Source organism: Vipera ursinii (assembly GCF_947247035.1).
Source record: "Vipera ursinii genome assembly, chromosome: 1".
Lineage (NCBI taxonomy): Eukaryota > Metazoa > Chordata > Lepidosauria > Squamata > Viperidae > Vipera > Vipera ursinii.
This window is the reverse complement of record NC_139512.1, coordinates 109,029,221-109,042,786: the sequence shown is the minus strand read 5'-3', so window position 1 is coordinate 109,042,786 and position 13,566 is coordinate 109,029,221. Positions and strand designations below refer to the sequence as shown.

The following is a 13,566-nucleotide window of genomic DNA, read 5'->3' as shown; positions in this document are numbered from 1 at the left end:
TTTTCACTTTAACCTTCACAATTACTTGAAGCAGGCTAATCTCAGTTTGTTATTGGTGGTTCATGTATCTCACTAAGCTATGATATCCTTTTGCTTAGGAATGTATTATGTGAACTGTGATAATTATGGTTCGTTCTACAAACAATAATTTATTGTGTTTCAGGGCTGCATGAGGATTCTGAATCAGATTGGTTCTTCTGAGTTCCAGGAAAATTGAGTCTTGTGCTTTCAATCATGACTTATTTTACTGCTGATCTATAAAGTGCAGAGATCACTTAGTAGTCATAAAGCAGCTGGTCTTCTCCTGCCTGTTTCCAATAATACAGGGGTCTTCAAACTTGGCCCTTTTATGACTTGTAGAGTTCTACTCTTAGAATTCCTCAGCCAGAATGCCTGGCTGGGGAATTCTGGGAGTTGAAGTCCACAAGTCATAAAAGGGCCAAGTTTGAAGACCCCTGCACTAATATGTTGTAAGTGCCTTCCAGAATAGCCAGTTAGACTTGTCCTTCTGACAAAAATGGATATAACAATAGTAAATATGTCAGAAAAAGGGACATTAAGTTTTCAAGCTTATGCAACTTAGACTTTGCTTGTGTTATGGGCACAGACTAACACAGCTCCTCCCCTATCTTCACTACTCAATGTCACAATGTTAAGTACATGATGTACTCTGTGCTAGAAGACCTCATACTAGTTCGCGAAGCTAACCTATGCATGTTTATTTCCTGCTATCATTATGTACCCAGTGTGATTCGTAGCAAGATTAATTAGAACTAGCCCCTACCCACCAGAAAATCGTATGATTTTGGTGAAAGGCAATTCTCTTCCATCCAGGAGGCCCTCTTGTTGCAACTCTCCAGGATACTGTATTGCCCAGGGCCAGGCTTCTCTAGAGCTACCTGGAATCGAATTTGCCCAGTATTGGGGGAAGTAGAGATTATCTGTAAGGATTGGGAAGAGATGGGGAGAGTACGCCCTGAAGCATAAAAGAAGATAAACACTAATCCTCCCTCTGCACAAACTGTTATGTACTGGGCTTTTTTAAGGGAATACCACTTGGGTTGCTGGAGCAGCTAACGGCTCTCCAGCAACCCAGACTACAAGTCTCCTGTGTCTCCAGGCAGCAATGGTTGATTCAAACCTATTGGCTGCCGCCTAGGGGCTAAACTATATATTGCGGCTAGTTACAGCCATTTCCCCAGTAGTTTCTGCACGAAACTATGAGTTACCCTGTACTCCAGACATGTCAAACACAAGGCCCGGGGGCCGGATCCGGCCCGCAAAGTGGTTTCATGTGGCCCGCGAAGCCATCCTGGAAACAGTGAGGGAACAGCCCCCGCTGCCTTGGCCCTGGCCCAGAGACCCTCCTTCTGCCAGAGACCCTCAGATCTGTCCCACCCCTGCCCAGGCCCCCATAGGCACCCTTGATGCGAACGATGTAGAGCTGGCCATGCTCACCCAGTAGGCCATAGGCACTCTAGCCACGCCCACCCTGGCCATACCCACCCGGCCCCCTGAGGGCAACCGCAATGCTTATGCGGCCCTCAATAAAATTGAGTTTGACACCCCTGCTGTACTCCGTTCTGCGTCTTCATTCCTGCGCCAAAGAACCTGCTATTTCAGTGTTTCCCAACCTTAGGAACTTGAAGATGCGTGGACTTCAACTCCCAGAATTCCCCAGCCAGCTATGCTGGCTGGGGAATTCTGGGAGTTGAAGTCCACGCATCTTCAAGTTCCTAAGGTTGGGAAACGCTGCGCTATTTAACACAAACCACGCACCTTTTTAATCTTCCACTGCTTACGTCACAATGCGCTCAAACAGTGGAAGCCCTTCACACTAGGAAGCAGAACCCCGGAGACGGGGAGGAGTTAAAAGGTACCACTAATAAACGTCTCCGAGTCGTAAGGTGCGGTAGGCCCAGGAATACAGGTTGCCCAGCTTGCCCCACGCCCGCCCTTTATTGGCTGCTGTCTCGGAACGCCCCCCCGGCTTTCTGAGAACTCCCCCAGCCCTCTTGGTGTGCCCGCCCGCCGGCGAGTCCCCAAAAGACCCTCCCTCTCTTTTGCAGACTTCTAGGATCCGGACTCCGCCCCTGGCTGGGTGGCGTTACCTACGCAGCAGCCATTAGCCGGGGCTGGAGCTGCTTGTTTGTTTGTTTGCTCCCTTGCCAGCTTGAGGAGGGGCGGCTGTCACAACGCCGAGCTCCTCCTCCTCCTCCCTCCTCCTCCCCGCCGCAAGCAGGCACGCACCTCATATAACGTTTCCTCTGCGAGCCGTCGCCGATTAGGCGCCGGCGATTGGAGGAAAAGCGAAAGGAGCCGGCCGGGAAAGGCGGGCGGCAACCCGAGCAGCGCGGAGGGCGAAGGGAACGAGAGCTCGGCGGCCGAGAAGAGCAGCAGCCGGTCTGGGAGCTGGTCCGAGCCTCCTCTTTGCCTCGTCCTGCCCGCGCGGCTTCGCGCCTTGTGAACGCGTAGCTAGGTCGGGCGCTCTCCGGTTCCCAGCCGCGGTCTTCCCCACACACACACCACCACCACCCCCGCCTCCCTCCCGGGCGTGCGACTTAAGTTGGTGGCGGGGAGACGAGGAGATGTACCCGCCGGGCTCCACCTGGAGCATCTCCTTCGCCGGCTGCGGATTCCTCGGGATCTACCACGTCGGTGTGGCCAGCTGCCTTCGAGAGCATGCCCCTTTCTTGGTGGCGAATGCCAAAAAGATTTATGGCGCCTCGGCCGGAGCCCTGACGGCTACAGCCCTGGTGACGGACGCCTGCCTAGGTAAGGGAGCGCGGGGTCATCTTTCCTAACCGGGTGGGGGGAAAAATGAATTCGCCCGTTCCATCCTTCCGAGGTAGGTAAAATGAGAACCCAGATTGTTGGGGGCAATTAAGCTGACTTTGTAATAATGCCGCTTGGGGTGTGTGTGTGAAAGCCCTAACAAGCAGGCATATACATAGAATGAAGGCTACTGCTAAGTTTGTAAGCCGCCCTGAGTCTTCGGAGAAGGGCGGGATATAAATGGAATTAAAATAAATTAAAAAAAAATAAATTCGAGGGGCAGCTTCCCTCTCTGCCCTTTCCAGCTCCTGGGCGCTGTCAAGACGACAATCCCCCTTCCCCTCCTCCGGGATGCGTTGCTATCTCACGTGTCGGATCGGGAGGGGATCTATTTCGGGAAGATTCTGGTGTGCCCTTTAGTGCTGAATTAGGAAGTGTGCATGTGATCCACAAAGCCGGTGCGGTTTTTTTCCTTTTTTTTTCCTCTTCAAAATCAGATAAACGGGACAGGAAAAAATGTTTTGCGAAAGGACGGCTTGTTTTTAATACTTAGCTCACACTAGCGGTGTTTACACTTGTTATCCTAGCTTATTATTAAAGACTAGTTTAGCTGGGTCCACGTTGTCGCATGTTATCCACCGCGTAACATATTTGTCCTCACACACCAATATATCAGAAGTAAGCAAATTAGATTTTACACATTATAATTATTAAGAATTTATTAATGCGTCTAAGTATTGAGTCAGACCATTGCAATGCCCAGCACAGTGCTGTAGGTTAAAAAGGAATTTGCTGTGTTCTGATGTATACTATGGTATGAATCATTGTATTATTTGAGGGAGATAATGGAATGTATGCATACATATACAGGACATAACTCCTCAGATCTGGTTATGAGAAATATTCATTGTTATAGTTATTTTATCTCAAAGGGGTGGGCAAGAATAAATGCTCTTCCAAGTGTCCAAACTGATTTATGCTGATGATAGATTCCTATTAAATGTTGTTGTAGAGTAGACATGTTCATTGTATTCAGGCTCTAAGGAAACAAGTCTATGCCACAAGTATTACATGACATTTTCCCCACAGCACATGATTTTTTTGATCTTTTGTTAAGGTCAGGAATATAAAAAGTTTACACAATTGTTGTTTTAAATCACTTGAGGGGTGTTTTCAAGCTTTTCCCAGCACACAGCAAGAACTACCGGTATCTTTTATCAATGCTTTTTTTTTCCTTTCAAGGGTTGTTCACTTTGCAGTTTACCATTGGAGTTGCACTAAACATAAACTAAGGGGGAGCCTTAGTTTGCAGTGGTTATATTAGTAGGAGCTAAGTGATGGAAATGTATGCATTTGTTTATATGGAGTATATGTTGGCTACCCTAAAGTATTTTCTTTTTATGATTTGCTGTTCAATTCCTTTCTTCACCCTTGATGTTTTCTGCCATGTTTTCCCAGATGTCCTGTATATCCTGACATATATAGCACAAATGATATTTTTAAAAACTTAGATATCTACTTACTGGGATATCCGGTTTTGTGGTACTGTAGTTCGGTAGGCTCAGGAACAACAAGGGAATCAACATGCAAATTGCATGAAGGGGTTCTGTAGCCAATTTTCTCCATATTCCTATTTTAAGAAAATATTGTGCTTGGGAGAAGAATTTAGGCCTGTTTACCTCCACTTTTTTTCCTCAGAAACATTATATAACATTACATAAATGAGTCTCCAGTTGTCTTCTTTCTTCCAGTGCCTCCAGGGAAGGGATCAAAAGCTTTTGCAAACAAAAAGGAAGATATAAAAAATGGCTTCAATCTTCTTCACAACAGAGGAATATAAATCAAGCAAATTAACTGTGTTAAATTTGGGTAGATATTGATTAACCATGGTTTGTTTTGATTTACACAGTGACCAAAGATGAGAGGTTGAGATTGTTATTTAATAGCTGGATGAGAGGGGTGAATGACATCACTCCCATCTGTATTGTTTCTGAAAGAACTGGGTACAGTACTTATTTATAGTTAATATTTTTATAGCTCAAAAAGATGTCTGTTTTTGCTTTGAGAGAAAGATGAGGTAGACCTAAGAAACATTAAATATCTTGGACAAGAATTCAGCCTTTCTTTTTTTATGAAAAGAACAGATTTATTTTGGAGGTTATTAGCTCCATTTTTGAGAAGCTGCTTCTTGGTTACAATTCCGGGCAGTATTGTTCCCTTCTAAAACAACTGCTTGTGAACCTTTCCCTCTATCTCCCATGGCCACTGCTATGTTTTGGAATTATAGGATGTTCTATTTTTTTCTTTGATATAGTTAGCTTCCAACCTGCTGACAAGTTGCCCATTTGCCATAGAATACTCTGGAAGGTTTGATGCTAATGTGTGATCCTTGTAGTGTAAGGGGACGGTTACAAATATAGAACAAAATAACTTTCACTCCCCCCCTATTCCTCAATTTGAGAATTATTAAAGGACGTGAAAGAAAACCTTACCATAAGGGAAAGGTCCAAGTAGGAAATTGGTTCTTTGTATACTTCTATGGGGCCTACTGGAATCCTAAGAAAAATTATTCTGAAGTCTGTTGTTTCTCAGTGTTCTAATTTCCTTTGTTATAAAGGAGGTGCAGAAGGGAATCTTGACAAGCACAAAAGCATCTTGAATTCATAATTCCTGAAACATTCAGAGGGCATTATTCACAATGGCATATATAATGTCATATAACACATTAAATTATTGTGGCAAAACCTCTTTGAGCCTAGTGGCTACTGGATTAATCTATTTTTTTTAATTATTATTTTATTTTTTTATTCCATTTATATCCCGCCCTTCTCCGAAGACTCAGGGCAGCTTACAAGCTTAGCAGTAGCCTTCATTCTATGTATATGCCTGCTTATTAGGGCTTTCACACACACACCCAAGCAGCATTATTACAAAGTTAGCTTATTGCCCCCAACAATCTGGGTCCTCATTTTACCTACCTCGGAAGGATGGAAGGCTGAGTCAACCTTGAGCCTGGTGGGATGCAAACCTGCACTAATTGCAGGCAGCTGGTGTTACTTAAGGAGGCATTAGCCCACTGCTCCACCATTATTGATTTCATACTGTTTTTCCTAGCAGAAAGAGCTTAGAAAAGTACACAAAACCTGGAATACTTATAGAAAGGAAAGCCCAGTAAGAATATTGCTTCCTTGGAAATACTCATAATCCATAATATCTTGGTGACATTGTGGCCCGGGAGTTAAATTCTTCAGAAAATGCTGCGAGAAAAAACCCTGTTTTGGACTCTCCCCTGAAGCTTTATAGTATATGGACCAGCCATATTTATGGTGGAAGAGGAGAGTGTCATTAAATGGGCAATCACCAAGAAAATCCTCTCCTGGCATTATGGACCAAGCCCATAGATAAAATTGTGAAAAAGGCCTGTCTGTCTGATTTAATCCATGGTATTAGGAAAATTGCTCTTTTAAAGATTTAGCCAGTAAAGCCTTGACTTGTCCCACTTGTAGGCAGTCTGTACTTATGAGTTTTAAGAATCAATGTAACATGGTCTCCCTTAGCAGCACCATTTACCTATTTAGCTGATTATATCATTTTGTAGCTTCTGAATCATCATCTAAGATGGACCCAGTGAAACAAATTAGAACAGACATGTCAAACACAAGGCCCAGGGCCCAGATCTGGCCCATGAAGTGGTTTCATGTGGCCCGCAAAGCCATCCTGGAAACAGTGAGGGAATGGCCCCCACTGCCTTGGCCCTGGCCCAGAGACCCTCCTTCTGCCAGAGACCCTCAGATCTGTCCCACTCCTGCCCAGGCCCCCATAGGCACCCTTGATGCAAACGATGTAGAGCTGGCCATGCCCACCCAGTAGGCCATACGCACTCTAGCCACACCCACCCAGTAGGCCACTCCCACCCAGGTCACACCCACCCGGCCCCCTGAGGGCAACCGCAATGCTGATGCAGCCCTCAATGAAATTGAGTTTGACACCCCTGAATTAGAATGATCCAGTTAGTAATATTATGAAGGCAAGAGCTATGGTGGCTATCCTAGCTTGGCCTAGGTAAAAACAGTTACCGGTATCTAACTCTTCTCATTGCCTTGAGCAAGCCATTGTGTCTATTGATTTTAATATTTAATACATTATGCTATATTAGATATTACCTGCATCTACATTTCTGGTGTGATCTACTTTATTCACCTGAAAGTATGTTGCACTGTGATAGGCAAGTGATTTCATTGATCTTTATGATATCCATGTCATCATCTTAATAAATATTATACTTTGTTATTGCTCAATTTACAAAGAATACAGGTGAGCTCCTTTGATGAGAATGAAGGGCCTTTGAAGAGAATGGAGGGTCTCTGGTATGATATGGGATTTTTCTCAGAACCGAGAAGAATTTGTTTATCTGTTTCCTATTTCCTCCACCTGTCAGGACTGAGTGCAAGTGCTGAGCAAGCAGAGGGTCAAAACTTGTCAAAACAGCCTCAGTTGTCCAATATCTAGGAAAAGTCAGGTCTAGAGAGTTTTCTTCTCCAGAATTGCTTATTCATCTTGGCTGAACTATTGAAGCTTCAAAAAAGGAGAGGGAATTAGCCTCTGCAAATAGGAATGGCTTACATCAGGGATATCCAGCCTTGGCAACTTTAAGACTTGTGGACTTCAACTCCCAGAATTCCCCAGCTAGCCAATTTTGGGAGTTGAAGTCCACAAGTCTTAAAATTGCCAAGATTGGACGGCCTTGGTTTCCATGGGATTTAAATGCAGAACTGGAAACATTCTTAAATGGCTCCTCTGTGGTTGGTATATTCATCTTCTCCATGCCTTGTTCTGTATATTTGAATTTTTAATAATGTTTAATAATGATTTTTATAATTATTGTTTTTTTTAATATTGTTTTATTCAATTGTATGCTGGCCAGAGTTGTCTTTTGTGAGGTGGGCAGTTGAATAAATTTGATAAATAAATAAATGCAGCAATCTCATATGCTGCCTAATTCCTTAAAATAGGAGACATGTACAGTATACATCCCATTGCCCACATGAACTACAACTTCTGTCATTCCCAGAGTGCTAGGTTGCAGGGGTGATTAGAGATGTAGTTCATAATGTTATCTAAATGCATTAGCTTAGAATGTGACATTAAATACAGTGCTCACAAATGTATTTTTTAAAAGCATGTGACATCAGAACGGAATGCCATGACATCTGAAGTTGTTGTTTTCCTAGTGTGGTCCCACAAGGATATAGTGTCTGTTTGTTTTTATGCTGCACGTTTCTTGTTTACAGGAAAGCTGTCAATACATGATGTAGCAATGGTAGTGTCAGTCATTTTGATGATGAGTTTGACTGTTCCAAGATCACCCAGCTGGTTTCTGTACCTCAGGGGAATTAGCATCTTTGTTTCCTCACTTCTAGTCCAACAATTTACACTGCACTGTCTTTAATGACAGCTGTCAGCAAGAGTTAAGCTAAGCCAAGTAACTAACATTAGGAACCTGAAGCGTGAGCATCCCTAATGAAGTAACTTCATTTTATTTTTTAAAGTTGCATATGTAGGATGCAACACGAATAACTGGTTATTGGATATTTACTTGCATGTTTTGAAATGCTGCAATAAAAGGAAATGTATATTCAGTTTTAATGGCCACCTGTCCTATTGAAGTGCATAATTAGAATGAAGCACAGATGGTAAAATTATCTTTTATTCTCTTTGTATTTTCATGGGTACACTTTGCTTAAGTCTATCTCTCGAATGTAGTTTTTCCCCAAATCAGAATATGAATAGAGGAAATGTTTTGGATATTTAAAATTCATGAGCAGTGAATGGAATTATTGGCAGCTCTAGCTGAAAAATCCTGCTAGTTGATCCTCGTGATGTGCATTATATAAACAAGATGTTAAAATATAGCAAAGGGCATCAGTGTGGAATTAGTCCTTTAACTATGTTTCTGTGGTTGTAAGAAAAAAAGAATATGTGTGCATTAGGACCTAGTAAAGATAGGTGTGCAAATCAAGAATTTACATGATTAAAGTAATGACTGAATTCATAGTTACATAATTAAAGGAATACCAATATTCAGAGCTATAGGAAGCCGTGATTTGTCCTAACTCACAGCTGGCACTAAACTAAACAAATGACATTATGATATGCAATCCATATCTCCAGAAGGTATAGGATTGGGCTTGTTTTTGATGTCTTTGGACTTTTAAAATATTTAATGGGTTCCTTGTGAGAGGTTTAAGACTCCGATTTTCTACTGAAATCAGGGAGAAATTGCATTACTGTCATTCAGTAGTTTGAGAGTACCCAGCCTTCTTGGAAGAGATAAATATATAATTCATAATCTTGAAAATTAATTATTGTAGTGTAGAAAAGATTATTAGACAAGATTGTTAAAACTAGATACCATAATGCTGGAATACAATTTTTGCTACAAGTCAAAATCTTTTATAGAAATTTAGCAAGTTTTATCTCCTCAGAAAATATGAGTATGTCTGCAGAATTCATCTCTTTCTCCTTAAAAGTAAAAAAAATAGAGCTACAAATAGTTTCCATATTTTTAAATACTGAATATTAGAGACTTAAAATATCTCTTATGCTTCTTGCATATCTTTTGTCCTGTCTAAACTTTTATTTGGCAGACTGAGGACATTTCCACACAACCTTCAGTTTGATCCTCCTAAGCTCTCAAAAGTATTTTTGTTCTACCGTGTAACTCCTCTCAGCCAATTTCCATTTGAGGTGTTCCCCCAAAAGATGAGTAACATTATTTACACAATTGCCCAACATGAAAAATTATGTACCAGAGATAAACTGATAGATGTTTACAAACAAGAGCTCCTGAAAGCTTAGCCAGAATAGACGAATGATTGCAAACTCTGTAAAGCACCACCCTGTCTATTCCCGGTCTATGAACTAGGCTTAGCATATTAAGGTATTACTGTAAACTACATGGTTTCGGCTTATAACATGTTTATAGGGTTCAGCTCCTTGAATCAGTTCAAGAGCCACCTGTGCATGTGTGCTGAGGTGGGCCAAATCCTTGGTCCTACTGTTTGCTGGTTAATGGGCAATTCAGATGCAAATATAACCATAGTACACTAATGAGGAACCTTTACTAAAGGACTATATGTGACTGATCAGGTCCTCTTTGATGAAAAAGCAGTTACTGTTTACTACAACCAGACATTGCTGCCAGCGTCAACTTCCCATCCTGTGCGCTCCCACAGGGAAGGCCTCCTCAGGGTCCCGCTGGTCAAGGAGTGCCGGCGGGTGATTCCCAGGGGGAGAGCATTCTCGGTGGGCGCGCCTGCCCTATGGAATCAACTGCCGGTGGAACTCTGGATCACCCCCGACCTTCGTTCGTTTCGCCGGGACCTAAAAACCTGGCTATTTGAGCTGGCCGGCCTGGACTGAGAGGTTTTTAAGGTTTTAAATTCAATTTTAAAGTGTTGGGGCTATTAATTTAATTGTATTTTAATCTGTATATTGTATTTTTTTTATTTGCCCTGTAAACTGCCCTGAGTCCTTTGGGAAAAGGGCGGTATATAAATCGAATAAAATAAAAATAAATAAAATTGTCAAGAAGTTATTTGAGGGAATCTCACCAGCCTTCTGAACATTTTTAATCTTTGGTGGTCAGCAAAAGCATTAAAGCATGTAAGGACATTCTCAGTAGTGAGAATTCATGCACATATGGCCTCTACACCCTGCAATAGAGAAGGCTGCATATTTGCTTGGTGTGATAAAGTTGTTTGACATTCCACAGATATTTACTTAGGAGAGCGTAAGGAAGATTTTATTAGTGTTTTCTTCAAGACCTTTTGTTCCAGTCTTGATCCAGGACTCAGTGCTGGCTACTCTGTGATCAGATCTATATCATTAGATGATAAAGAAGCAGTTTTCCATGTGACCACCAGATTTGATGGGAGACCCTCTCATAAGGCTGGTATTAGCTGTGCTTTTTGCTCTGGTTACTTGAGGCTAACTATTATTACCCTCTCCTTAAAAGGATATTTTTGGTACTTCGAGAGAACCTCAAAAGTATAGCAATGTAGCCCCAAATGCTTTAGTTTGGAATTTAGCAAAGCTCACTGACTTGGAAAGGCCTAGCAATTAAGTATATTTAAGAACTGCAGCTTTAATCAAGAACTTCTGGGAAGGAGGAAAATCAACTTATGGCGTGGATTTAACTCTGAGCAGAACATTTGCTTAGCCTTGGTTGAAATAAATTTCTGTCTTACCTTCCACTTACTGTACAGTGGAAACGAGAAATTGGAAAGATATGATGAACTTTTAGATGTAACAAGTTATGTACTTTCAACTTGTGGGCAGAAGTGAACATGATTGTGTCTGTATGGGAAGCAGTTTCCTATCCAGTTTTTATTTTTTTTATCCTATGGCTTTATGTATGTGCCATTATAAAGAAAACTATATGCTAGCTTTCCTTAAGATGAATTTAAGATAGTTTTCAACAACAGAGCCTATGGAAAAGGTTGGCATAAATGAAATGTAATCTTGGAAATACCCAAAGCAATTTTCATAAACATTGTTCAGCATTAAATTTTGAAAACTTCTGCAAAATAAGAGTGGAACCACTGTTGTCCAGGACGTTACACATCCTCTTCACGACCTGTTTTCCTTGTTACCTTCTGGGAGGAGGCTTTGTGGTATCCGAAGCAGAACATCCAGATTCAGCCACAGCTTTGTTCCATAAACCTTGTGAACTCTAAAGCTTCCTCCTTCCATTATGTATTCAAGATGGACAGTGATTAATATTTATATGTTACTTATATATAAGGGTGTAGATCTATACATATGTTGTATATTGTATGTTTTAAATGTGTGTTATGTATGTGTACACTTGGAGAGAAAGCAACTAAATTTCATTTTTAATGTGTGCCGTTGTGCCCATAGGAAAAAAAATGACAAGGTTATCTAACCAATCTAATCTAATCTAATCTAATCTAATCTAATCTAATCTAATCTAATCTAATCTAATCTAATCTAAAAAGCAATGCCTTGTTTGTTCCTACCCAAACTTCCTGTGTTCATGGATATGAAGGAACAATATTGTGCTTCCTGAACTTTGCTGTCATAGTAAACGTATCAGTACTGTACAGCGGTTTTGTGTGTGTGTGTGTGTGTGTGTGTGTGTGTGTGTGTTTACAAACCTCATACAAAAAGCAGATCAAAATGAATTGAGAAAATGTTTATTTCCAAGAACACCTCAAGCTTGATAGGTCTTTCCTTAATTTCAAGAATACCATACTAGTGTAATATTAACTTGTCTACTCAAAAGTAGAAGATTAAAAACTGGGTTATGACTTCACTGTTGGCAACTCAGCTCCAGTAACCCAGCACTACTTGGCCAAAGTTAAACTATAATCCGTACGTCTTAATGTGTAAGTGTAAGCACTTTATGTAAGGGCAAAGAGGACTGAATTCCAGAGGGGGTGAAAGTTGATATATGAAACAAGCTAGCAGAGTTGATTGTGCCAAGAAATATGTCTGTTTGGTTTCCATCAGCAATTGATAAAAGGGAATGGAAGAGGAACATTGAAGAAATTAGGATGAAGGACCTTCTTATTGCAATATCTACACTGTATCTGTGTTTGCAGCTCATTGTTTAAACATTTCTTGTCTAGACATGTAGGATGTCTAAAATTATAATAAGCTAAGGCTTATTATAATTTTAAATGTCTCTTGCTTCAAATGTTGTACCCTGCCCATGTATCGTGTTTTAAAAAGCTCTGGAATATAGCATGCCAAGAACAAGTATTGAAAGAGGATTCTAATTATAGAAACTATAAAGAGAGACCTTTAGACTTCTGCTGTTAGGACAGAGCCTATAATTGAATTATGCTTTTTTCTATAGAGCTTCATTTTATTAGTCTTTCTTTTTTTTAAAAAAAATCTTGCAACAAAAAATGTAAACCGAGGGCACTAACTTTTAAATCACTTCACTACTGCAGATTGGCTTAAAATGGGACCCTGGATTTCAGGTTGTTAAAAACGCAAACATCAAGCAGTCCTCTTGACTGTACCACTGGACTTTCTCTAGAAACTCCCAGACACACTTCTTCTCTGTATACTGGAAGAAGCTTTGGGCTGCCTTAGATAAGTGTTATCTTCCCAGGCAGCAGCTGGGGAAACTTTTTTGAAAGTGCATATACATGGGCAGATGGGGAGAGCAGGAATTAGCAATCAGACTGGGTGGGGTATTTACTAAAGCATTCATTTTCCTCTATCGTAAATCATGTACATTGGTCTATAAGCGTGTAATCAGATAAAAGTTATCAAAAAGCAATATATGATTCATTTGTATCTTTGGCAAGATGATGTGGCATGGCCTAGCAGTAAAAGTCTCTATTCCAGAGATAGCTTTTAGGCCTTGCCACTGAGAAAGAAGTTTATTTTGGATTTAAGATCACATTGCAATCCAGTCACTATGCATTTTAAAGTTATGTCTTTCTGGAATACTAAACCAAGTGTGACTGGTAGAACAAACCACCATTAAGAAGATCATGTCTCAGCATGATGGTGAACCAAATCAGTCTCTGCTACGTATGTATACTGTACTCTGTATTGAGTACTACTCTGAGTTGTAATTCAAAGTTTTTATTATTATTTTTAACTGAGTTATAATGCAATGAACTTATTTCTTAATGCCTGATAGAGTTTTATTCCATAAAAAAATGGCTCCCATTCATCTAAAATTAAATGAATGTAATAAATGGATGTAATGAATGAATTCTAGTTCATTAAAAATTTCTTTTGCAATGC

The 13,566-nt window shown here is 40.9% G+C and overlaps 1 protein-coding gene across 1 annotated transcript in view; it reads left to right on the top strand.

Moving 5' to 3' along the window:
* Positions 1-2,224: 2,224 nt before the first annotated feature.
* The window catches only part of PNPLA2 (patatin like domain 2, triacylglycerol lipase), a 54,676-nt gene continuing 43,334 nt past the window's right edge, over positions 2,225-13,566 (top strand). Inside the window, exon 1 of the mRNA XM_083348848.1 lies at positions 2,225-2,775. Within this exon, the coding sequence (XP_083204974.1) occupies positions 2,589-2,775 (187 nt within the window). The 5' untranslated portion in view covers positions 2,225-2,588. The remainder of the gene's footprint in view (positions 2,776-13,566) is intronic.